Raw genomic sequence first — 27,066 nt, 5'->3', positions numbered from 1 at the left:
CCAGGCAATATTCTAACCACTGTATTAATCCTTTGTTACTCCTCATAACAGTCTTATGAAGTAGGTTCTATTAATTCCATTTTACAGCTGAGGAAGCAGTAATGCAGCTACTGAATGGCAGAGCCAGAGCTGACCCCCAGCTACATCCAGAGTCCAGTGCTTAACCACTGCACTCACCACCTCTTCCTGGAGGTATGGTGGCTGCTTTCAGACCAAGAAGACATCATATGAGAAATGCTGCCAGAAAGTTCAATGTAAGTGGTTGGAAAACCCAAAAGTGTTTGATTCATTTGTTTAGCTCACATTTATGTGCTTAGGAAAAAAGTATTTACAGTGACTTCTAAGGCCCTGTGTGAGTTGGCCCTGCCACTGTCTGTTTCATCTTATAATATTCCTTCCTCGCTCACTGTGCCTCAGGCACACTGGTCCTCAGAAGCCCTAGAACATGACAAACTTTCTCCATCCTAAAGCTGGTGTATTAGTCTTTTCTCATGCTGCTAATAAAGACATACCCGAGACTGGGTAATTTATAAAGGAAAGAGGTTTAATGGAGAACTCATACTTCTACATGGCTGGGGAGGCCTCATGGGGAAAATCATGGTGGAAGGCAAGGAGGAGCAAGTCACGCCTTACGTAGATGGCGGCAGGCAAAGAAAGAGAGCTTGTGCAGGGAAACTACCCTTTGTAAACCATCAGATCTCATGAGACTTATTCACTATCATGACAACAGCATGGGAAAGACCTGCCCCCATGATTCAATCACCTCCCAGCAGATCCCTCCCACAACATGTGAGAGTTCAAGATGAGATTTGGGTGGAGACACAGCCAAACCATATTAGCTGGTATGCTTGGTGTTTCCTCTTGCTCAGATGTTCTTCCTAGTCTCTACATGGCTGGTTTCTTCTCATCTTTAAGGCCTCAACTTAAATGTCACCACTGTATTATATACCCCCATGTTTTCCTGATCCCTGTGGCTTTTTAGAATTTCCTTTTGAATCACAATCTGTAATAATTTTTATGTATTTTCTGTTTACCTGTCTCTCTTTTATCTTAACCATTAATGTGTAAACTTCAGTAGGACAAGGACCTCCTCTGTCTTGTCCTTATTGTATGCTCAGTGTCTAACGAGTTTCTGGCACATAGGTGTTAAATAAATGTTTATGGAATGAATGAACTACTCAATCTAGAAATTCCTCAAGGACAAGCACCAAGTTCTTCTAGCTTTGTTCCCAGCATCTAGAGGAGTGTGTGGCACGTAGGAAGCCTCTGCTAATGCTGACTGGAAGAAATGCATACCTGTTATCTACCAGGCACTATGCTTGGAGCCCAGGTCTGGGACAGAGAGAAGAAATAATGCTTCATTTCCCCAAGACATTGACAGGTTGGTGAGGTGAAAACAATACATGCACATAATTAAAATGCATGAAGCACTGTGGTACTAGACAGGGGCAAAGCTGGTTACCTGGAGAGTATGACATTTGAGCTGAATTTTAAAATGTGAATAGAATTCATCAGAGAGTAAGAAGACAGAGGGAACAGTTACATGTGAATATACATAATCATCGAGGATTCAAAATTGTCAGAGCATAGATACATGGGAACAAACTAAAGAGGGATAAGACTGGGATGCTAGGTTGGGGCCAGACATTAAACAGCCCAATATATCATGCAAAAGGGATTTAGACTTTATCCTATGAATGATTGAGAGAATCCAATGCTTTTTTTGAATAATGATCTAATCAGGTTTGTGTTTTAGAAAGATCATGCTGGTTGTGGTATGGAAGATGGATTAGAGGAAGACTTTTGCAATACTCTAGAACAGAGATGCTAAGAAACTCAGTTTAGGCAGTGACTGTGAAGATGAAGAAGTGGAGTTCATTCCAGAGTCACTAAGAGGCAGAATCTACAGGACCTAGTATTCAAATGGCTACTTAAGGTGAGAGACAAAGAGCCAATGTTGAAGCTTAGCCCTCTTGTTTGAGCAGTCAGTCTAGCTGGTGGTACCAATGCAGGATGTTGAACAAGTTGAGATAAGGTGATGGGCTCAGTAGGATACACAGAGTTTGGGGTGATATAAGCATGGAGATGCCCACTAGGAGGCTGGAAATGCAGGTCTAGAGATGAGGAGGGAGACCTAGGCCACTAAAAAAGATATTGAAATAATCAGGCCAAGGGCTGTCAGACAATGTGAAGACAGAACTCTGCAGAAAACATGGAGCAGAGGGAAGCTGCAGAGACAGCACTTCAGCCAGAGGTGCTGAAAAAAGCCAGCATAGGAAGAAGGTCTTATTGATGGTGAGAATCTAGCCTCCCTGAAATGTTCCAGAGGACAGAAAAGCAGCATTCTGGGAAGAAGGATGGATGAGGAGTTAGGAGACCTGGGTTTTAGTTTTTGGACTACAGTTAACTAGCTGTGATCTTTAGAAAAAGTCATTTAATCTCTCTGAGCCCCACTCATACTTTAAAATGTCCCTGAGAAGTCAAGCACTGAGTAATCTTTCTTTGCAGAATTATCCTGGCCTCACATGAAATGTCCCTTGGTGCCCTTGCTGGAACTGACATTTCCAATTGAGATAATCCAGGGCCTGACTTGGTCTGGCAATTCTAGTCACCAGTCATTAAAGAAGAACTGGGCAACTATTAGGCACCTAGTACATGCAGGTTCCCAGGACACAGAGGGGTATCAACTCCTGACCTGTTCTCAAGAAGCGCTTACAAATTTTAACACAATTCTCAATAGGAAGAACCTGAAGTCAAGGAGCACAGTTATTTCTTTTGATCTCTTGGCTTGTGGGGCACAGGGCCAAGCAAGTCTACTGCCTTTAACAAAATATGAAGGTCAAGAAAATGAGCTAGAGGGCACCTATTCTCCATCAGAATAGGAAGTAGGACCAGTGGGCTTCTAGTTCATCCTTATAAACCTTCAATAAATGTTCATTTCTTTCCAGCTTAACAAATGTTCCCTTCTCACTCTTGTCTCTGCATCCCAAAAATGTATGACCTTTAAACCTTATCCTCATTTGGTCTGTGAACTATGCCTCATCCGTGAGGTTTATTTTTAACTCTGTCCACAAAGTATAAATAGATTTTCACATACCAGCTCCTGCCAACAGAGCGTAAGTCGCTTCTTATCTAAAGTGGTTTGGTTCAACATCTTGGGTTTTTTTTCTGCTTCAGAGATAAAGGCACTGTAAGAAAAGAATAACAATTTTGAAACCTACTTAGTGAAAATCCATTTATATAATTCTAGAGGTTTGCAAATATCATTTCTGCAATACATTGGAAATCTTTTGAAGCCATAAAACCAATATTTTTAATTTAGGATTAAGCCACAATGTATTAACTTTTCCAAGAGACAAAATGAGAACTGGAAATGATGCCCAGACCCAACATTAGTTTTGGGGAACAGGTGTTTTTTCCACTTACTTTCAGTACAATCCATTGTGATTGCTACAAAAATTCATAACAAAACCCACAAAATGCTGTTTTTCTTCATCTTACAAATTTAACACACACCAAAAGTTTCCTGAAAAGTTGTATGTAAAACAAATATTTTAGATTCAATATTTAGATGTATCCCTACCATTTAAAAACAATAGGAAAGACTGAGTAGTAACATTTTTTGGAGATGAAGTTAAACATATATTCAAAAGAAAAATAGTAAAGATTGTGAATGCAATTCAAGAAGAAAAATGTAAATGGACTAAACGCTTGGGGAAATAAGATATTTTCCTTACTAGTGATAACTTAAATGTAAATTAAAATCAATACCATTTTACCTATAAAAATGAATAATATTCAAGGTTGGTGAAGATGTTGGGAGATAGTTACTCTTCTACTTTATTGAAGGTGGGTGTAGATTCTTACAGTGTTTTAGAGGCTACTTGATAGCACCTATCAAAATTTAAATTTGATTCAAAATTAAAGTAAATTATGCTAGAATTCTTACCCTTAAGATTATGTTTACACAATCATATGTATTGTAGCACTGTTCATAGTAGCAAAATAAGTGGGAACAACTTAAATGTCATTAGGGACTAGTTAAATATATCATGGCACATAAAAGCAATTGAATATTCAGGATATCTATTATGTGCACCTGTAGAAAGATGCCTGTGATATTTTGCTGAATGAAAAGGCAACCTGCTGAGCAAATGTGTGATATCATTTGTGAAGAAATGTGTTATTTTATGAGTGTGTACATGAGGATGTGTGTTTCCAAATGCACAGAAAAAAGTCCAGGAGGACAAATCAAACTCTTCTCACTGGAGAGTAGGATTGGAGAGAGAATTGAGAAGAACTTTCATACTTGATATATTTGGTTTTTTTTAAATGATGAGCATGATCATTTCAATGATGAGCACTTCTGATGAAAAAAATCAATTATAAAGGAAACAAAAAGGAAAACCTAAGATGCCACACCACCTAGGACAAGGTCCCATACCAGACTCTACCCACTGGTGGTTGGAAGTCTCACCAGAAATCCTCCTTGGACACACTAGTAACACTACCTTTTCTTTAAATTTTAAAAAGGAATAAAAAGGATTATATTTTGAAGAGGGAATCTTGTTGCCCCAATTCCTGCCTTTTCTTGTGGCAGAAGGAATTCCATGTCACTCTCCAGAATGGATCAGTACAGGTAGACATGATCACTTCTGATCCCTTTCCTTTCCCCACAGGGAGAAATAATTTGTTTCCTCGTTAAAATTGGGGTAAATGACCATGGCACACGTTTCTGTTCATTCTTCATCTTTCAGACCCAGCCTGCCTGCTAGCTGTGAACACCCCCCTTACCTTCACGTGTCCCATGGCGAGTGCCCTGTCCCTGTGAGAGGCAAGGGCGAGATGGAGGGAGAAGCCCTGTTGAGCTGCTTGGCCATGAACAGGCTCAGGGAACAGGAAGCTTGCCTTGACCTCAGGTCCAAGCTGCTTTCTCAAATCCAGCTTTTCCAATTATAAAACATTTTGATCTCTGTCTTATTCTAATATTTTTTTCAGTTGGTTATAAACTTGAAAAAGGGTGAATGATTAACTGTCATCCCAAGTAATCCCCTAACATAGAGAAGTTATTGAGCTATTAATTTGCTCATAAACAGTTTCTAAAAGTATGCATTGTGAAGTTTTTTCAAATGCTTAAAGGGAATTTCAGGTGGCACTAAACAGCTCACAACAGCAGTAGCACTAATGTGTGTTTCTGTGTGTGTGTGTTTCTGTATGTGTGTGTGTTTCTGTGTGTGTGTATATATATCTTTTATAATGAAAAACAAGAAATAAAAACTATTTATTTGCTTTCCCTTTTTTTGTAAAGTAAAAATTATTGAGTAGTTGAGAGATTGGGAAGGCAGAACTTAAAAAGCTGAACACCAGAATTTAGCTACTCCCTGCCTTTCATCAGATGAATCTCCACTCCCTTTCCATTAGTTCCATTGTTCCATTATGACAAGTTCTCATATTTGCTCAAATCTTAACCTAGTTAATTTCAAGGGTTAGTCCAAGTTGTTTCCTTAAAGTGTCAGCCGCCTCTAAGACGGCTCCAGCGAGTCCCACCTCCTTCAATTCATGTTACTGTGTAATCTCCTCCCTTTGAAGATGGGCTGGGCCTAGTGACTTGCTTCTAACAGAATAGTCAAGAGTGATGGGCTGTCACTTCCAAGACTAGGCATGGGAGACTCTGACTTCTGTCTTGCTGGGATGTTCTCTCCAACTCTTTGTGCTTGCTGGCTCGAATGAAGCCAGCTGCTCTGTCATGAGAGGCAGCTTAGAGAGGCTCACATGGCAAGGCAACAGCTAGTGAGAAGTCCTCAGCCCAATGGCCCATGAAAAACTGAATTCTGCAAATGACCACATGAGTGATCTTGGAAGTGAATCCATCCCAGTGGAGCCTTAATATGACTGCAGTCAGGGAAGAGACTCTGACCCAAAGGACCCAGCTGAGCCACACCCGGCCCCCTGGCCCACAGAAACAGTGAGATAATAACTATGGTGTTAAGCCACTGAGTTTTGGGGAAATTTCTCAGTAAAAGATAATTAACTATATAGCCTATTTTTTTTTTATCTTTTATTATATTGTCTGACCTCTAGAATAAGGGTTACTAATTGGTACTCAATATGTTGTATAAAATTTTCATTAAATTGTGTTGGAACACAGAAAACAATTCCCTAAAATATGGTGCTTCATCATGCCGAGTGCTTTGAAAATTGGAAGGCCTCAGAAATAAGCCTCAGAACCAGGGTTTCTCTCTGACCTTTTCCATGTCTCCCTGTCTCTCTGATCCTCTTTTCCGAGGCACCAGCAGAGACTCTTTACATTTTCCTCTCAGACTAAGAAAGCTTAAAAGTGATTGTCTTAAGACTCCCTCCCTAGAGATCTCATCAAATAACCAGGAAAGATCAACCAACAGAGAAGAGACTGGAATCATCACCTGCCCTGAAAGACTTTGCATCTGTTCTTCTAAGGACAGCTCCAAGAGATTACCTGGGGGACTTTGTATAAAAACTAAGACAACCTGTGTTCCTGTGCAGCTTCATGCCTCACCTTCCCCTAAGGTTGGCCTCCCATCTCCCTGGTCCATTCATTCTTCCTAATGATTTACTGTCCCTCAAAAGAAATGTCTAGATTCTCCATCTCCCCCATCCCGTCTAAAAAAGGATATATAAGCTTCTGTACTGCACTGGGTAATTGAGTAATCACTCTGTGGTTCTCCCCTGTGCACGTTAATACATTTGCATGCCTTTTCTCCTATTAATCTACTTTTTGTCAGTTGATTTCCACTGAGCCTTCAGAGGGGAGGGAAGGTTTTCCCTCAGCCCCTATAATAGTATATTTAGTATAATAGTTGATTTTCAGAGAGCCTTCAGAGAAGAGATGTTTCCCCTCAGCCCAACAACAGTATTTTATATATTAATAGCTTATGCTTCTAACCATCTAAGTGTCACATAGTTGCTGAGTGTCTACCACATGCACAGCACCATGCTGGTACACTAACACTACTAGCATTTTTCTTGTTTCCTACAGAGTCTCTGTAGTAAGTCTTCCTTTGCTTTTTCCACCTTTGATTTATGTTTGAGTTAAGTGTCAAGAAGCAGTAGTCAGTCCACAAGCACCAGTGAAATTACTGAACAAAATTAAGATGGATACAGCACTCTAAAACACCCATTTGAATGCATAGGAAATCGACTCCTCTCTCAAGGTAATGAAAAGCTGAGTCCACAGAAGCTCAGCTCTGCCTATGCCGGCTGTCTCTCCCGGTACCTGCTCTGACTGATGAAGTCACTGAACACTGTTTTCATTTTCTCTTCAGGTGCCTCCTGTGAAATCTTGATCAAATCTCTCACTTCTTCTATACTTTCTTCCTGAAAACAAACCACAGAGGTGGAGAGATGAGGCAGTGGGAATGAGATTGGTAGTAGAGATACTAATTGTAATGTACTAGAAAGAACAGCTAATTTTTTGTTTTGGAAATGAAGGAAGATTTATCTAGTTTTCTTGTACTTGAATTGGAAAATGCTACTGCATTCTAACTTTGAACCTTTCTTTTAATAAGTGGAATTGGTCCAGACACAAGTCTTCTCCCATACTGTTCAAACTCATTGTTTCTGTTATAGATCCATTCCCTAATGGGTACCATTTATTTAGAATCTACTCTCTGGGGAAACCTAATAATGTGGGAAATAGCTAACAATGTAGAGTAATTAGATATAATTACCCAAAACTTCAAAAGTAATGTTCAAGTCAATTTTTTACATAGGGATATAATCATATTGAATAATCCCTGAAATTAAAGGGTTCCCTGTTCTTCTGATTACATGAGTTTTGGGCCACGTAATGGGACAGATTGTACATGGCAATGGCCCTATGCCTGTATACTTAATAATCACACTTTTCCTTTGGGACTAAATTCTAGAATTCTATTTAGTGACCTGGAGGAAAACGGCACCTAAGGGGAAGTATATGTGTTACTACGCCTTTGCTAGAATTTATGAAACTGTATTCTCTACCATATCTCAAAGTCTGGTGCCTGGGGACATATGTTCCCCCTCTTTACACCTTCACTATAAGAATAGGAAACATTGTGGCATAGTTAAGGATTTGGGCTCCAGAGTCAGATTGCCTTGGTTCAAATCCAGGCTCTATAACTTACAAGTGAATTAATCCATTTATGCCCAATTTCCTTATCTGTAGAATGAAATAATAACAGAACGCACCTACAACACTATAGGGGGTGTGAATATCCTCAAACAGCGCTGGTAGTTAGTAAACATTCAGTCATGTCTCTCATGGTAGTTAGCCATGATATGCCAAGCATGGCAGGGATGCCAACATTGATAAAGGAATTAGAAATGAATGTCACTATGGCCTCTAGGAAAAAAATTCTGATTTGCTTTGTCAAGACTCTTGGAGATAAATGTCAAGACTCTTGGAGAAAAATGTCAAGACTCTTGGAGATAAAGGATCTGTTTTGTCTGAAGGAGAAGTAAGACCATCCTAACCAAGACAGTCTGGGACCTCCATGTGCTGTGACCCCAGACTAGGTCTCCTGAACACTCTCAGAGTTTATCTCCATGATGCCTGGAATCCCCATGGTCAGAGACAATACTTTGTTTTACAAATTTGGAGACAAGGATTATAAAGCAGATGGGACAGAGAAATTTGTTCTTGACTTAGCATAGGTTTTAGTGGAACAGGAGGGTCAAGACAAGGATGATCTGGTAAGGCATGTGGGACAGAGTAGTGGGAGCACGGGAGTAGGAGAGAAGAATTTATAAAGGGAAGGAGCAAGATATCAGAGAAACAGAGGTCCCAGCTTTCTCTCCCTCCTGGGGCTGAGGTGGGAAAACCTAGCATTGATTGGATATTGATTGGCACTGTTTACAGTATAAAATACTTTCAAACATTCAATTCCATGAATAATTATTTAGCCCCTATCAGGTGCCAGGCATTATGCTAAATGCCATAGAAACAGTGGCAAATCGTTATTGAACAAAGAAACACACAAATATATTGTAAAGTATAAGTGGTCCAAAGGAAAAGAACAGGGCGTTGGCCAGGCACGATGGCTCATGCCTAACACCCCAGCAATTTGGGAGGCCAAGGCAGGAGGATTGCTTAAGCCCAGGAATTCCAGACCAGCCTGGGTAACATAGTGAGATCCTGTCTCAAAAAAAAAAAAAAAAAATCAGGCATGGTTGCATGCGTGCACCTGTAGTTCCAAATACTTGGGATGCTGAGGTGGGAGGATTGCCTAGGAGTTCCAGGCCATCCTGGGCAACACAGTGAGACTCCATCTCTACAAAATATTTAAAAAATTAGCCAGGGGTGGTAGGACATCCCTGTGGTCCCAGCTACATGGGAGACTGAGGCAGGATGATTACTTGAGCCCAGAAGGGCAAGGCTGCAGTGAGCTGTGATTATGCCACTGCATTCCAGCCTGAGTGACAAAGCAAGACTGCCTTCTCAAAAACAAAACAAAACAAAACAAAACAAAACAAAACAAAACAGGGTTTTATGTAAGAAGATAAGGGGGTAGAAGGTGTCACACTCTTCCCTGAGGAAGTCTGAAACTAAACGCTGGAATTTGGCTGGGTTACAAGAAGACTAGAGAGGGGAAAAGTAACAGAGGAAAAGGCATGGTGGTGGCTGGGAGGCTTAAAGGAATTTGGCTTTTTCAACATATTCAAAGGAGACCAGTGTGGTTGGAACAAAGTAAGGGAGGAAGAACATAGGAAAGACGGGGCTGTAGAGGCAGGCAGGGTCTGATGTTGTAGGTAGTTGTCCACCGTGCCAGGGACTTAGGAATTTCTATTAGTTGAAGCCAGGATCTATCAATTTTGTGAGAAAGTTGTCAATTCCTGCCCTTCGGAGATTAGAAAAACAGCCCATATCTAGATCCTATAACAGCCAGAAGCAGGGCAGGGATTTGAACTTAGGTAGTTTCATTCAAGTCCAGGGATTTTACAAAATGTTATCTCATTCCCCTAGATACGCATGGTAGGATCCACATGCCCTCCAAATGCACCATCCCCCATTTGTTTGTATTTAAACTGAGGTTAACATCCTCTACTAGGTGGATTTTAAAAATCCCTTCCCCGACCAGCTTCCCAATCCTCTAATCCATCACCTGTCAGAGTCACCTACCAGGAAGTCTGCCATTTTCTCCAGCATGTTAGACCAGTGCAGCCTGAAGGTCTGGTCTCCCCAAGAGCTGACGAAGTAGACACAGGGCTTCTTAGCCTCAAATGGCAAATAGTTGTAATTCCTGTGAAAACAATTAGGTCTGGAAGTTAGCTGGTAATCAGTGTTTTCCAGGCAACCCCAGTCACACGTTAATGTTTTGTATGTTCTGGGCAGGACTCGGGAGGCATGGTAACAAAACTATCAAACTTTTAACACCATCCTTAGTCTATAATTGGGGACCTGTGAGCAATGAACAATGAACAGTTAGATGGCTACAATGGAGAGGTATTAACAGCCACCATCAGAACTGGAAGCAAGCTTAGAAACGATCACTAGAGGACAGGATTTTTTCAGGCAGGCCTTTTTCAAGAAGGATGGCTTTATTTTTATTTAATTAAGTAATTAATTTTTAAAAGGCAAGTTCTTGCTCCATCACCCAGGCTGGAGTACAGGAGGAGGATGATTTTAAATGAGAAGGAAAATGGGAAGAAAAGTAACTTTTCCTTTCTGGTCACTATGTGCCAGGCATGTGTGAAAGTCAAGGTAACAGATGTATTCCACAGTGGTTGTACTAGTTTCATTCCCAACAGCAGTGTGGAAGTGTTCCCTTTTCACCGCATTCATGCCAACATCTATTGTTTTTTTATTTTTTAGTAATGGCCATTCTTGCAGGAGTAAGGTAGTTTTGCGCATTTTGAGTATTTTTGCATTTTGTGCGTTTTGAGCATCGTGGTTTTGATTTGCACTTCCCTGATTATTAGTGATGCTGAGCATCTTTTCATATGTCTGTTGGCCATTTGCGTATCTTCCTCTGAGAATTGTCTATTCATGTCCTTAGCCCACTTTTTGATGAGACTGTTTTCTTCTTGATAATTTGAGTTCCTTGTAGATTCTAGATATTTGTCCTTTATCACATGTATAGATTGTGAAGATTTTCTCCCACTTTGTGGGTTGTCTGTTTACTCTGCTGCCTGTACCTTTTGCTGTGCAAAAGCTCCTTAGTTTAATTAAATCCCACCTATTTATCTTTGTTTTTGTTGCATTTTTGGGGGGGGGTTCTTGGTCATAATATCTTTGCCTAAGCCAATGTCTAGAAGGGTTTTTCTGATGTTATCTTGTAGAATTTTTATAGTTTCAGGTCTTAAAGAACTAAAAGCAGAACTATCATTTGATTCAGCAATTCCACTACTGGGTATCTACCCAGAGGAAAATAAGTTATTATACAAAAAAGATACGTACATGCATGTTTATAGCAGCACAATTCACAACTGCAAAAATGTGGAACCAGCCCAACTGTCCATTAATCAATAAGTGGATAAAGAAACTGTGGTGTGTGTGCATATATATGACGGAATACTACTCAGCCATAAAAAGGAATGAATTAATGGCATTTGCAGCAATCTGAATGTGATTGGAGACTATTATTCTAAGTGAAGTAACTCAGGAATGGAAAACCAAACATTGTATGCTCTCACTCATAAGTGGGAGCTAAGCTATGAGCTATGAGGATGCAAAGGCATTAGAAGGATACAATGGACTTTGGGGACTTGGAGGGGAAAGGGTGGGAGGAGAGTGAGGGATAAAAGACTACAAATTGGGTTCAGTGTATACTGCTTGGGTGATGGGCAGACCAAAATCTCACAAATCACCACTAAAGAATGTACTCATGTAACCAAATACCACCTGTTCCCCCAAAACCTATGGGAAAAAACAATTTTTTAAAAAAGAAAACAGATATAAATGCATTATATAGGCTGAAATTGCTAGAGAAATGTAAAAAGATAATCATACTATCAATGAGGGTAAAGGCTTTTGTCCCAAACTAAACTTCAGCATTTCATGGCTTGCCCATCTAACCACCTTTCCTTCCATCCACTTTTCATTCCATCCTTCTTTTCTTCCACCCATCCGTCTGATATTTTGTGTTGTCAGGAACTAATGCCAATAATGTAGGTTACTTGCTTGGCTAAAAGGGACAAGAGGGATAGCAAAGTAGCTAAAAGGGGAAGCCGTGGAGCCAGAAGGAATATTTGAAGACGGCAGTTGGAAATGTGAGCATGCCGATGAGAGGCAGTTAACAGAGTGAGAGAGATGACAGAAAAGAAGCAGCTAATTTATATGTTTTAATCTCATGAAGGAAGGGGATGGGTGTGGAGGTAGCTAAGTGGGGAGAAATATGGCAAAAAGTTGAAGAAGCTCCCTGCCTAATGACAGCTATTTTTTTGACCAGGTTTTCCCCCAAACCCAGTGTAATTTTTTCTCAAATACCTGGGACTGTGTGAAGAGAACTGTGGAAAGCTAAAGTCCATGGGATGGGTGTGACAGGATGACACATGGAGCAAGAAGCCTTTATAAAGTGGTAGTGGGGGAGAGAGACAGAGAGAGTGAGAGCGAGAGCAAGAGAGAGAGAGAGAGAGAGAGAGAGACCTTTGTTTCCATTCCAAAAAACTAAAGAGAACCTCAGCCTGAAAGAACGGATGATTGTTCTTTTTAGCTCTTCCACACAAATTTCCTCTGAAGGAGACAGTAAAATTAGTGAAGGTGTCCCATGGTCTGTTCTGCAGAAAACAGACTGGCAGGTGTTTACTCAGAAGAGAAGCCATGTAAGTTTTTGGAAGAAACTGGGTTTGTTATTACAGCAGGAGAACAAAAACAAGTTTAGAAACCAAACTGCTCTATTTTATCCCTTTAAAAATCATTGCACTAAGAATCCTGCAGATAAATAAATTCCCACCCCAAATTTTACTTTATCTCAAGGTTTCTTTGGTTTGGGTCATTTTGTGCTAATGATGTTCAACAAGGCCTTTGTCTCTTTGGTTCTCAGGACCTTCTAGTCTTAGTATGTTTACATGGACAAGGATGCTGTGGCTTCTTAGGCAAACTGCAGGGCAGCTGGAGGGCAGCAGATGGGAAGGTGCTGTGCTGCTTGTGGAAAGAGGAGACTGTCAGTCTAAATGGCTGTGCTGATACAGGACCAGCCTTGTGACTTTGGGTCATCACATGATGACCTGCCATTGGATATCTTATTCTCCAGTCCCATTCCGGAGCTCCAGCCTAGTAAATTAGATGCATGTGAATGCATGTGCTTTGTAAAACTGGAAAGCCCAGAACAAATCCAAGGTGACATTTTAATGGGGGCAGCAAATAAATTGTGTGTGTTCAAATATATGTGCACATGCATGCATATATGTGTATATATGTATAGGGGTCTTTTATAGACATAGACTTTTCCAACTCAGCTGCTGCCTCCCTGGCTTGTCACTATATAGACAGAGCCTCAGTATGGTGACTGAAGAGTGTATAGAAAGCCCAACTGAACCAAAAAAATACCAGCATGACTTATTTTGGTTTCCTTAAGTCAGCAGGACAGCACTAATATGAGGTGCATCCAAGGATGCTTTGAAACCTCTCATCTCCTCCTAAATCCTTCCCTTGCCATCCTCCCCTGAAATCCCCACCAATAGTCATCAATGGCTAATCCATCAAGGTAGAGAATGTCTTCACTGCCTGGCCTCAGTGCAAAGATGCAGAGTACCTCTGAGTAGTCTCAGAACAGTCCCCCAGAACTGCAGAGCCAGCTGTTCACTCACTGATGGTCTCAGTTTTGAGAATAAAGTTAAAAGACAGAGGAATTTGGGGTTGTCTCTGGTGTTGTAAAGAATGACAGATAAACAGGTATGGCATTCAGGGACCCAAAAAAATACCCCAAAGAAGGTGATTCATGGAAGGCCCATGGAAGCACAAGGTTTAGAAAATTCAGGGAATGCTCAAAAACAAGAGGACAAACAGCTAAGACTATTTCAATGGACTCCATTCTGCTTTGTCCTAAATGCTTTCCCTCAATCCCTTAAGCACATTCTCATCCTTTAGGATGTTACTCTTTCTGTGCCTTTTCCCAACTCCTTACCTCCTCCTCAGTGGGATTACTCACCTGACTCTGTTCCCATAGTACTCTGTACCCAATCCAGTTATAGTAATTCCTTAACTTACTCAAAAACACTTATGAGCACAGAGATGAACAGATATGCGTGTGAAGAAGGCACAGTCCCTGGCCTCAACATGCTCCCAGTTTAACAGAGGAGAGAGACAGATAAAAACGTCTTCAATCAGTGCTTGGGGACGTAAGGACAGAAATCCAAATCAGACTGGGGATTCAGGGAAGGGAACCGGGCTTTGTCTCGAACCTAGCAGTTCTGAGGAGGGGGATTATTGCCAGGCATAAGGAAGAGTGCGTTCAAAGGTCCAGAAGCAGTACACAGCAGGACATATTGGGAAACTGCCAGGGGCACCGCAGTTTGGAATGGAAGAGTTTGTAGAGTGGCCAAAAATGAAGGTGGAGAAGTAGACTGGGATCAAATCCATAAGCTATGGCCTCTGGAATTAATCCTGAAAGCCACAGGTCATCAATGAGTGAGGTGAATCAGGGGAGTAAATGGTTCTCACAGTTTAGCGAAGGTCTTGAATAAGATCCAAGTCAGGTAGGAGGTGTTGTTGCTGTTGTTTTCTAGTAATTCAGGCTGAAGGTGCCAATGGCCAGAATTTTTAAATGGCAATAGATTTGAGAAATACTTAAGAACTGTATTGACTGACTTCATCACTGAGCAGATGCAGGTAGGAAGGACAAGAGATCGGTTGACCTTTTTTTTTTTTTTTTTTTGGAGTCTTCCACTGTCACCCAGGCTGGAGTGCAGTGGCACGATCTCCACTCACTGCAACCTCCGCCTCCCGAGTTCAAGCGATTCTCCTGCCTCAGCCTCCTGAGTAGCTGGGATTACAGGTAACTGCCACCACACCCTGCTAATTATTTGTATTTTTAGTAGAGACGGGGTTTCACTATGTTGGCCAGGCTGGTCTTGAACTCCTGACCTCGCAATCCACCCACCTCGGCGTGAGCCACCTCACCCAACCAACAGTTGACAATTTTCTTGCCTGTGGCTTGGAGGACTCAGAAGGGTGAGCTCGGTCTATGAGACAGGAAAATAGGGAAAGAAGAAAAGCTGTCTGTGAAGACAATGGGCCTGGTGAATAATCTGGGACATCCAAGCGGAAGTGCTTAGATCTGCTGCTCAGGAAAGAGGGCTGTCTAGGAAGACAGATTTGGGAGTCCCTGTTATCCTGAGAGTGGTCATGGTTCAGTCCCCAGAGAGTGTCCAGATTGAAAAGAGCAGAGGGACTGAGGAGCATAGAGATGTAGCCTTGTCGGGGCCATGCAACATCTTCATTCTCTTCGCATGCAAAATGTGGGAAGAAACATGCTATTATGAGAATCCAATAAGATCATACATATTTCAAGATCTGGCAATAAAAGACTGTTACTACACTATCCCTTCTCATTTGATCGGTGCTTGACACCACTTTCTTTTAAAAAATTCTATAATTTTACTTCTATTTGCAGGTTGAAAATTTGCATGGATTAAAGGAGATCAGTGAGAGTACGTGTAAGTGCCCCCAGCTGTTTTCGGAAATTATCTTTTCTGGTGCCTGACAATTGTTTTTTTTTTTGAGTCTTTCAGTTTGCAAATGACTGTGTCAAAAATAAGATAAGAAATGATGTATTCAATAATCCCATCAAATTGAATTTACATAATAGCACAGAACTCAGATGAATATAATAAGAGGGTTTGGATTGAAATTGTAAGTTCTGACCTTCCTACCTTATTTTGCTTCAGTTACAGAATAAAGGGTGCTTTAGATATGATCATCATCATCATCATTGCTCTGCCCTTAAATGAATTACCTAGGTGTGTTAACTGGAGGGTCGTCATGTTGCTAAAGATTCAGTTGAGTGGTACTTACCCTCTTGCTCCAATTTGCACCTTGTTCTCATAGCTGAGATTAAAAAATTATGTTTCTGGCCGGGCATGGTGGCTTATGCCTGTAATCCCAGCACTTCGAGAGGCCGAGGCGGGGGGATCATGAGATCAGGAGATCAAGACCATCCTGGTCAACATGGTGAAAACCCATCTCTACTAAAAACACAAAAATTAGCCAGGCATGGTGGTGTGTGCCTATAGTCCCAGCTATTCAGGAGGCTGAGGCAGGAGAATCACTTGGACCCGGGAGGCAAAGGTTGCAGTGAGCTGAGATGCGCCACTGCACTCCAGTCTGGTGACTAAGCAAGACTCCGTCTCAAAAAAAAAAAAATTCTGATTTTAGTGAAGAACTGAAGAAAACAGTCCTAGAAATTGGACAAAATCCCATACCAAAATCCTTGGCTGTTCACCCAGGCTATGTCTCCTACCTGTTCCCTTCCGTCACCAGTGGCTTCTCTGGGTGAGTGGTGGAGGCCATAGGAATGGGAACATCATGGGCCACATCCTCTTGTCCTTCGTGAAGCAGTGGAAGGAGGTCTTCTTCAGCTGATTCAGCTGACTTCTTACTCCCTTGATGGGACCCTCCATCAATCAGGTTTCCAAAATTACCTGCAGAGGCAGTAGCAAGAGGAAAGGGGTCAGGTGTTGGTAACCAGAATCAGTCTGCTTGGCATAAAGGATCCAAGCTCATGTTCTCCCACGGCAATAAGGTAAGCTGTCATTATGAAGGTAGAAAGAGCAATGATCAGACCAACAAGACTGACAATGACGATGAGCTATCAGTTCTATCCATCTTATTTTCTCTTTTGTAATAACTACACAAATGACAGATTAGAAAATACAATCAACTAAAAAGAGTCGCTAGAAATCACAAAACTGTTATAACCATTTAAACATTAGAGTGTATAACCTTGCAAAACTTTTAATAGAGATGTTGGTAAAGAATCATAGATATGTCATTTTGTAACTTGCCTTTTTCACTAAACAAAATATCATGAACACCTTTCCAAACCTGCTTCTTCTCTAAGAGAAGACTTCTTGTCTAAATCCCCAAAGACAAAATTATGTTTGAGAGAGAGAGAGAGAGAGAGGGAAGCAGAGTAGGGAGAGAGGGAAGGAAAACATTATTTTTTCCCCTACAAATAGGGCAGCTTTTGTGCCACAAATATCTTTGTATAGGAATAGATATTCCCTGAAGCCATATTGGTGTCATTGATCTTTCCATTTTATAATCTAATGTCAAATGCTTTAAAAGATTTAGATGAACATTTCTCTTTTGGAAGGAGCTGCAAAGTTAGCCATATTACAGAGTTGGTTGACTGTTCAAGAAAGGTTCAGGATCAAAAGTCCACAATCACGTGGACCCCTTAACTTGGAAAGCCTTCCTAACTTCTCCTTCTCTAACCCCTGCCTCTCCTCTCCAGGCAGGCCAGGTATCACTATTCTGTCTCCCTGCAGTAGTCATTGGTGGTGCCCCACCCAGATCCTCTTTACCAGGAAGGAGCCCTCAAACCCCAGATACTGAGATCACTGCTAATAGCTTACAACAGCCACTTTCCATGGAGAACTGCCTTCCACTGATGGAGTCTGCCTCTCCACGGAAGATTATAAGGCCCCCTTCTTGTGCCTGAAGCCACTCACAGCTTGGTGTGGGGATGTAAAAGCCCAGCCCACTTGCCTCAAAATGGGGCCAAGTCTGTGATGCCACTCACTTGAGAGCACCTCACAGGATCGGGCTGTGGCTGGTCTCCCTGCCCTCAGAGACCTGCCCTATGCTCCATCACCCGCTTCTCCCGAGAGCATGCCACCCAAACCTCACATGTATGAGAATCTTCCCAAGTTTCGTTTCTGGGAACCTAACCTAAACAGGTCCCTAACATCACATCATATTCCCATCATTCCTCTACCATCTTGTTTTCAGATAATTTACTTAGATGTCTACAAATGTCTTGAGAATGAAAATAGTATCTTGCTAATTTTTGTGTCTCCACTGGTCATGGAACAAACTCAGGGAGGGTCTTGATTCGTATTTAGTGAATCAGTGACCTCAATGTGTTTCTATGTCCATAAGAGTCTTTCTCCCAGTTCATTCCAATACATTCTTTTCTTCCCTTCTCCATTATTCTTACCTTAGGAAATACTAAAATACCTGAGAGAGGCATAATAATATCCTAGAAAGAGAAGGAGACTTAGAGTTAGCAGGCCTTGTTTGAGTCCTCTTTTTAAAATTCACCAGCTATATAAGCTGAGGTGGTTATTCGACCTCTCTCGATATCCATTATGGCTGAAACCATTGAAATTGTTGTAAGTCAATCACGAAGGCAGAGCACGAGAGCAGAGAACTAGGATAATTAGATGGGGTTTTAATAGCACAACAGGGAAGAGAATTGAGACAACTGGGAAGAGTGTGGCTAAAGGGATGAACCATGTAGTCTGAGATGGACAGAGATGAAAGTGAAACAGAAGAAAGGGTTGGGTATCTTCATGAGTCAAAGGGAAGATATTATAGTAAGAGACAATCAGAAGAATGGAGGGCAGGGCCAGAGAATAGGCTACTGGAGAGAAGGCCAGAGCGGGGGACACTCCCATATGCAGCTCACTACCTCCCTGTGGAACCCAGTCAACTAAGGCAATTTACTGCCTATTGGCAAGTTCTTCCTTGGATAGACCCCCAAGTCACCCCACTTTTCACATATGTCCATGTCTTCTTAGACCCATCCTAGAGCCCCACATCATAAGCCTCCTTCCTCTTCTCTGGTCCTTTGATGCTTAAAGCCAGCCTCCAGGTCTCTCTCAGTCCCCACCCAAACCTGTCTTCTCAGAGCTAACCCTCCCGGGTCCCTCTGCCCTCTCGATAAAGATACATGTTCCCAAAATGTATCTCTACTTTCTGGTCATGCAGACAGGAGATTCTTTGTGAGGTTTCCAGCTGTATGGCTTAAAAGGGCTGTATTTCATCTCTATTTTTTTTCTGCTCTGTTCAAAGAGAGCTTCCTGAATATAAATCATGACCTTCTATGATGGAATGCTCTTTCTGGGAATGGCTTTCCCAGTTGCACAATAGCCCAAGATTTGGGGAGTTACAAAATAACATCTACCGTATGCATGGCACTTTGTATGCCTTAACTCCTTAAACTTTTGCAACAACTCTATGAGGAATTCATTTCACACATGAAGAAACTGAGACTCAGAGACATTAAGTGAACTCTGGGTAATGGAACCAGGATTAGGAATCCAAGTATGTCTGAATCTAAACCTACAGTCTTAATCACTTTTGTGAAGTATGAAAATAAATGCAGAGAGAAGGTGGAGCAAGATAGCCAAATAGAACCCTGAAGTGATCACCCCCCACAGGAAGACCAAATTAAACAACTATTCATACAAAATAAGCACCTTCATAAGAACCAAAAATCAGGTGAGTGATTACAGTACCTGGTTTTAACATCATATTAAGGAAAGCAGCACTGAAGAAGGTAGGAAAAACAGTCTTGAATTGCCTATAGGCGATTCATTCCTCCCCATCCCCCAGCAGTGTGGAGAGAAATTTTCTCTCCAAATGGTGTGGAGAGAAAATCTGAGCACTTGGGGATGAAAAAAATGCAGTGATTGTGGAATTTTGTATTGGAACTCAGTGCTGCCTTGTCACAGTGGAAAGCAATACCAGGCAGAACCCAGGCATCGCCCAAGGAGGGAGCATCTAGACCAGACTTAGCCAGAAGCAAATCGTCCATCCTAAGTTCCAGCAAGCTTCGCCACTACAGGCTGAGGTGCTCTGCGGTCCTAAATAAACTTGAAAGGTAGTCTAGGCCACAAAGACTGCCATTTCTGGAAAAGTCCTGGTGCTATGCTGGGCTCAGAGACAGTGGACTTGGGGTGCACATGCCCTAGGTGAGACATAAGCTGGGGCAGCCAAGGAATTTTCACTCTTCTCCCAACACTTAGCAGCCCTGGGAGGGACTCCTTCCCTCTGCTTGAGGAAGGGAGTGAGGAGAATAAAGACAACCTTGTCTTGCAACTTGTATACCAGGTCAGCCACAGAATTAGCACCAGGCAGAGTTGTAAGATCCACATTTCAGACCCTAGCCCACAGATGACATTCTTTTTTTTTTTTTTTTTTTTTTTTTTGAGATAGAGTCTCACTCTGTGGTCCAGGCTAGAGTGTAGTGGCTTGATCTCAGCTGACTGTAACCTCTGCCTCCCAGGTTCAGGCAACTCTCCTGCCTCAGCCTCCCGAACAGCTGGGATTGCAGCCACGCATCACCACACCTGGCTAATTTCTGACACCCAGGTATTTTTAGTAGAGACAGGGTTTCATCATGCTGGCCAGGCTGTTCTCAAACTCCTGACCTCAAGTGATCCACCTGCCTCGGCCCCCCAAAGTCCTGGGATTGCAGGCGTGAGCCACCATGCCCGGTCCCAAGATGACATTTCTAAACACACCTTGGAACAGAAGGGAACCCACTGCCTTGAAAGGAAGAAACCAGTCCTAGCAGAATTAATCATCTACAGACTAAAGAGCCCTTGGGCCTTGGATAATCAGCAATGGTAGCCAGGCAGTACCACCACAGTCCTTGGGTGAGGCTCAGCACCATGCTGACTTCAGGTGTGACCCAACACATTCCCAGCTGTGTTAGCTATGGGGAGAAACCCCTTCAGTTTGAGGAAAGGAGAGGAAAGTATAAAGGGGACTTTGTCTCACAGCTTGGATACCAGCTTGGCCACAATGAGGTAGAATACCAAGCAGGCTCTTGGGGCTCCTGATTTCAGGCCTTCACTCTCCTAGACAGCATTTCTGGACCTGCCTTGGGCCAGAGAGGAGCCCATTGTTGCAAAGGGAGAGAACTAAGCCTGGATTCATCATAAGCAGACTAAAGAGCCCTTGGGCCTTGAGTGAACATTGGTAATCACCAGGCAGTACTAGCTGTAGGACTAGGGTGGTGGTGGTCATGGGGAGAGACTCTGCTGCTTAAGGAAAGGAGAGAGAAGAGTGGAAAGAATGTTGCCTTACAACTTGGATGCCAGCTCAGCCACAGTAGAATAGAAAACCAGGTAGATTTCTAAGGTTTTAGATTCCAAGTCCTGGCTCCCAGATGACATCTCTGGACCCACCTGGGGCCAGGGGTGAACTCATTTCCCTGAAGGAAAGGACAGGCACCTGGCTGGATTAAGCACCTGCTGATGTACAGCCCTTGGTCCTTGAGTGAACACAGGCAATAGCCAGAGAGTGGTCACCGTGGGCCTTAGGCGAGACCCAGGGATGTGCTGGCTTTGGGTCTGAGCCAGCCCAGTCCCAGTGGTGGTAGCAACAGAAGTGCTTGTGTTACCCCTCCCCCAGCTCCAGGCAACTCAGTACAGAGACAGAGAGTTTCCCTCTTTTTCAGGGAAACTAAGAGAACAAGTGTCTCTGCCTATTAATCAAGAGAATTCTTTTGGATCTTACCCAAGATCACCAGGGCAGTACCTCTACAACTCTGCAAGAGCCACGGTGTTACTAGGCTTGGAGTTTCCCCCAATTCAGATGCAACTGCAGTAACCAAAGAATTAGATCACAACTCCCAAGTCCCTTCAAATATCTAGAAAGCCCTCCTAAGAAGGATGGGTGCAAACAAGCCCAAACTACAAACACTACAAGAAATACCTAACTCTTCAATGCCTAGACACCAAATAATATCCACAAGCATCAAGACCATACAGAAAAACATGAGCTCACCAGGCAAACTAAATAAGGTACTTGTGACCAATCCCAGAGCAGCAGAGATATGTGAGCTTTCAGAGAAATCAAATAGCTGTATAGAGGAAACTCGATAAAATTCAGGAGAACACAGAGAAGCAATTCAGAATACTACCAGGCAAATTTAACAAAGAGATTGAATAATTAGAAACAATCAAGCAGAAATTCTGGAGCTAAAAAATGCAACCAACATACTGAAGAATACATCAGTCTCTCTTAACAGCAGAATTAAGCAGAAGGAAGAATTAGTAAGCTTAAAGATAGCCTATTTGAAAATACACAGAGGAAACGAAAAAGAATAGAAAAGAATAAAACACGACTACAAGATCTAGAAAATCACCTCTAAAGGGCAAATCTAAGAATTATTGGCCTCAAGGAGGAGGTAGAGAGACAGAATTCAGGGTAGAAAGTTTATTCAAAGGGATAATAACAACAGAGAGCTTCCCAACCCTAGAGAAAGATTTCAATATTCAAGAACAAGGCTATAGAACACCAAGCAGATTTAATCCAAAGACTACCTCAAGACATTTAATAATCAAAGTCCCAAACCTCAAGGATAAAGAACCTAAAAGCAGCAAGAGAAAAGAAACAAACAACATACAAAGAAGTTCCAATACATCTGTCAGGAGACTTCTCAGTGGAAACCTTACAGGACGGGAGAGAGTGCCATGCCATATTTAAAGTACTAAACAATAACAACAAAAACCCTTTTATCCTAGAATACTATATTTAGCAAAAATATCCTTTAAACATGGAGAAATGAAGACTTTCACAGACAAACAAAAACTGAGATTTCATCAACACTAGACCTATCCTAAAAGACATGCTAAAGGGAGTTTTTCAACTTGAAAGAAGAAGATGTTAATGAGCAATAAGAAATCATCTGAAGGTACAAAACTCACTGGTAGTAGTAAGTACACAAAGAAACATAGAATATTATAATACTGTAATTGTGGTGTCTAAATTACTTGTATCTTTAATAGAAAACTAAAAGATGAACCTATCAAAAACAAATAACTACAACAACTTTAAGACATGGACAAAATACAACAAATATTTTAAAGTGAGTGAAAGAAATTAAAGTGTAGAGTTTTTATTCATTTTCTCTTTGCTGTTTTTTTTTTTTTTTTTTTTTTTGCTTCTTTATACAGTGTTACCATCAATTTAAAATATGGGTTATAAGATCATATTTCAAGCCTCATGGTAACCTCAAATCAAAAAACATACAACAGATGCACAAAAAATTAAAAGAAATTAAAACATGTCAGAGAAAATTGCCTTCACTAAAAAAAAGGAAGGAAGAAAACGAAGACCATGAAACAACCCGAAAACAAATAACAAAATAGCAGCTTCCAAAGCAAGAATCAGACAGGTACACTCGCTGTTCAGAAATATTCTATCTTCTGCAGCCTCTGCTGCTGATACCCAGGCAAACAGGGTCTGGAGTGGACCTCAAGCAATCTCCAACAGACCTACAGCTGAGGGTCCTGACTGTTAGAAGGAAAACTAACAAACAGGAAGGACACCCACACTAAAACCCCATCAGTACATCACCATTATCAAAGACCAAAGGCAGATAAAACCACAAAGATGGGGAAAAAGCAGGGCAGAAAAGCTGGAAATTCAAAAAATAAGAGGGCATCTCCCCCTCCAAAGGAACGCAGCTCATCACCAGCAATGGATCAAAGCTGGATGGAGAATGACTTTGACGAGATGAGAGAAGGCGGCTTCAGTCCATCAAACTTCTCAGGGCTAAAGGAGGAATTACATACCCAGCGCAAAGAAACTAAAAATCTTGAAAAAAGAATGGAAGAATGGATAATTAGAATAATCAATGCAGAGAAGGCCACAAATGAACTGACAGAGATGAAAACCATGACACGAGAAATACGTGACAAATGCACAAGCTTCAGTAACTGACTCAATCAACTGGAAGAAAGAGTATCAGCAATTGAAGATCAAATGAAAGAAATGAAGTGAGAAGAGAAGTCTAAAGAAAACAGAGGAAAAAGAAATGAACAAAGCCTTCAAGAAGTATGTGATTATGTGAAAAGACCAAATCTACATCTGATTGGGGTGCCTGAAAGTGAGGGGGAAAATGGAACCAAGTTGGAAAACACTCTTCAGGATATCATCCAGGAGAACTTCCCCAACCTACTAAGGCAGGCCAACATTCAAATTCAGGAAAGACAGAGAAAGCCACAAAGATACTCCTCGAGAAGAGCAACTCCAAGACACATAATTGTCAGATTCACCAAAGTTGAAATGAAGGAAAAACTGTTAAGGGCATCCAGAGAGAAAGGTCGGGTTACCCAGAAAGGGAAGCCCATCAGACTAACAGCAGATCTCTTGGCAGAAACTCTACAAGCCAGAAGAGTGTGAATATTCAACATTCTTAAAGAAAAGAATTTTCAACCCAGAATTTCATATCTAGCCAAACTAAGTTTCATAAGTGAAGGAGAAATAAAATCCTTTACAGACAAGCAAATGCTTAGAGATTGTGTCACCACCAGGCCTGCCCTACAAGAGACCCTGAAGGAAGCACTAAACATGGAAAGGAACAACAGGTACCAGCCATTGCAAAAACATGCCAAAATGTAAAGACCATCGATGTTAGGAAGAAACTGCATCAACTAACGAGCAAAATAACCAGCTAATATTGTAATGACAGGATCAAGTTCACACATAACAATATTAATCTTAAATGTAAATGGACTAAATGGTCCAATTAAAAGACACAGATGGGCAAATTGGATAAAGAGTCAAGACCCATCAGTTTGCTGTATTCAGGAGACCCATCTCACATGCTGACACACACAGGCTCAAAATAAAAGGGATGGAGGAAGATCTACCAAGAAAATGGAGAACAAAAAAAAAAGCAGGGAGAACAAAAAAAAATGCAATCCTAGTCTCTGATAAAACAGACTTTAAACCATCAAAGATCAAAAGAGACAAAGAAGGCCATTACATAATGGTAAAGGGATCAATTCAACAGGAAGAGCTAACTATCCTAAATATATATGCACCCAATACAGGAGCACCCAGATTCATAAAGCAAGTCCTTAGAGACTTACAAAGAGACTTAGACTCCCATACAATAATAATGGGAGACTTCAACACTCCACTCTCAACATTAGACAGATCAACGAGACAGAAAGTTAACAAGGATATCCAGGAATTGAACTCATCTCTGCAGCAAGCAGACCTAATAGACATCTATAGAACTCTCCACCCCAAATCAACAGAATATACATTCTTCTCAGCACCACATCATACTTACTCCAAAATTGACCACGTAATTGGAAGTAAAGCACTCCTCAGCAAATGTACAAGAACAGAAATTATAACAAACTGTCTCTCAGACCACAGTGCAATCAAACTAGAACTCAGGATGAAGAAACTCAATCAAAACCGCTCAACTACATGGAAACTGAACAACCTGCTCCTGAATGACTACTGGGTACATAATGAAATGAAGGCAGAAATAAAGATGTTCTTTGAAACCAATGAGAACAAAGATACAACATACCAGAATCTCTGGGACACATTTAAAGCAGTGTGTAGAGGGAAATTTATAGCACTAAATGCCCACAAGAGAAAGCTGCAAAGATCTAAAATTGACACTCTAACATCACAATTAAAAGAACTAGAGAAGCAAGAACAAACACATTCAAAAGCTAGCAGAAGGCAAGAAATAACTAAGATCAGAGCAGAACTGAAGGAGATAGAGACACAAAAAACCTTCCAAAAAAATCAATGAATCCAGGAGCTGGTTTTTTGAAAAGATCAACAAAATTGATAGACCACTAGCAAGACTAATAAAGAAGAAAAGAGAGAAGAATCAAATCGACGCAATAAAAAATGATAAAGGGGATATCACTACCGACCCCACAGAAAAACAAACTACCATCAGAGAATACTATAAACACCTCTACGCAAATAAACTAGAAAACCTAGAAGAAATGGATAATTTCCAGGACACTTACACTCTCCCAAGACTAAATGAGGAAGAAGTTGAATCCCTGAATAGACCAATAGCAGGGTCTGAAATTGAGGCAATAATTACTAGCCTACCAACCAAAAAAATCCAGGACCAGACGGATTCACAGCTGAATTCTACCAGAGGTACAAGGAGGAGCTGGTACCATTCCTTCTGAAACTATTCCAATTAATAGAAAAAGAGGGAATCCTCCCTAACTCATTTTATGAGGCCAGCATCATCCTGATACCAAAGCCTGGCAGAGACACAACAAAAAAAGATAATTTTAGACCAATATCCCTGATGAACATTGATGCAAAAATCCTTGATAAAATACTGGCAAACCGAATCCAGAAGCACATCAAAAAGCTTATCCACCATGATCAAGCGGGCTTCATTCCTGAGATGCAAGGGTGATTCAACATATGCAGATGCAGAAAAGGCCTTTGACAAAATTCAACAGCCCTTCATGCTAAAAACTCTCAATAAATTCGGTATTGATGGAACGTATCTCAAAATAATAAGAGCTATTTATGACAAACCCACGGCCAATATCATACTGAATGGGCAAAAACTGGAAGCATTCCCTTTGAAAACTGGCACAAGACAGGGATGCCCTCTCTCACCACTCCTATTCAACATAGTATTGGAAGTTCTGGCTACAGCAATCAGGCAAGGGAAAGAAATAAGGGGTATTCAGATAGGAAAAGAAGAAGTCAAATTGTCCCTGTTTGCAGATGACATGATTGTACATTTAGAAAACCTCATCATCTCAGCCCAAAATCTCCTTAAGCTGATAAGCAACTTCAGTAAAGTCTCAGGATACAAAATTAATGTGCAAAAATCACAAGCATTTTATACACCAGTAACAGACAAACAGAGAGCCATATCAGGAATGAACTTCCATTCACAATTGCTTCAAAGAGAGTAAAATACCTAGGAATCCAACTTACAAAGGATGTAAAGGACCTCTTCAAGGAGAACTACAAACCACTGCTCAGTGAAATAAAAGAGGACACAAACAAATGGAAGAACATACCATGCTCATGGATAGGAAGAATCAATATTGTGAAAATGGCCATACTGCCCAAGGTAATTTATAGATTCAATGCCATCCCCATCAAGCTACCAATGACTCTCTTCACAGAATTGGAAAAAACTGCTTTAAAGTTCATATGCAACCAAAAAAGACCCTGCATTGCCAAGACAATCCTAAGTCAAAAGAACAAAGCTGGAGGCATCACGCTACCTGACTTCAAACTATACTACAAGGCTACAGTAACCAAAACAGCATGGTACTGGTACCAAAACAGAGATATAGACCAATGGAACAGAACAGAGTCCTCAGAAATAATACCACACATCTACA

At 41.3% G+C, this 27,066-nt stretch overlaps 2 protein-coding genes across 6 annotated transcripts in view; one reads left to right on the top strand and one right to left on the bottom strand.

The window, feature by feature from the left end:
• Positions 1 to 27,066, bottom strand: part of FER1L6 (fer-1 like family member 6) — a 213,970-nt gene that overhangs the window by 100,843 nt on the left and 86,061 nt on the right. For all 5 annotated transcript variants that reach the window (XR_013397421.1, XM_077944009.1, XM_077944008.1 and 2 more), the window contains 4 exons: positions 16,416 to 16,596; positions 10,136 to 10,256; positions 7,253 to 7,353; positions 3,098 to 3,188 (listed from right to left, as the gene is read on the bottom strand). Coding sequence is in view for 4 of the 5 variants with exons in the window: in XM_077944009.1 (XP_077800135.1) it covers positions 3,098 to 3,188; positions 7,253 to 7,353; positions 10,136 to 10,256; positions 16,416 to 16,596 (494 nt within the window). In the remaining variant the exon portion in view is untranslated. The remainder of the gene's footprint in view (positions 1 to 3,097; positions 3,189 to 7,252; positions 7,354 to 10,135; positions 10,257 to 16,415; positions 16,597 to 27,066) is intronic.
• LOC144330851 (putative uncharacterized protein FER1L6-AS1) lies at positions 4,640 to 7,148 on the top strand. The gene is made up of 3 exons (XM_077944025.1): positions 4,640 to 4,919; positions 6,339 to 6,546; positions 7,074 to 7,148. Exons 1-3 carry the CDS (start codon positions 4,717 to 4,719, stop codon positions 7,146 to 7,148), a joined length of 486 nt encoding a protein of 161 aa, XP_077800151.1. The 5' UTR covers positions 4,640 to 4,716.

Source organism: Macaca mulatta, chromosome 8 (genome assembly GCF_049350105.2).
Source record: "Macaca mulatta isolate MMU2019108-1 chromosome 8, T2T-MMU8v2.0, whole genome shotgun sequence".
Lineage (NCBI taxonomy): Eukaryota > Metazoa > Chordata > Mammalia > Primates > Cercopithecidae > Macaca > Macaca mulatta.
Note: the sequence above shows the minus strand (reverse complement) of the source record. Positions and strands in the feature narration are given on the sequence as shown.

Bases quoted from the DNA above. Each gene is read 5' to 3' on its own strand.
- LOC144330851 (XM_077944025.1), top strand. From the start codon at position 4,717: ATGACCATGGCACACGTTTCTGTTCATTCTTCATCTTTCAGACCCAGC. The intron at 4,920-6,338 runs GTCCAAGCTGCT...AAAGCTTAAAAG, and splicing joins GAAGCTTGCCTTGACCTCAG to TGATTGTCTTAAGACTCCCT. The intron at 6,547-7,073 runs GTTGGCCTCCCA...GTTTGAGTTAAG, and splicing joins ATGCCTCACCTTCCCCTAAG to TGTCAAGAAGCAGTAGTCAG.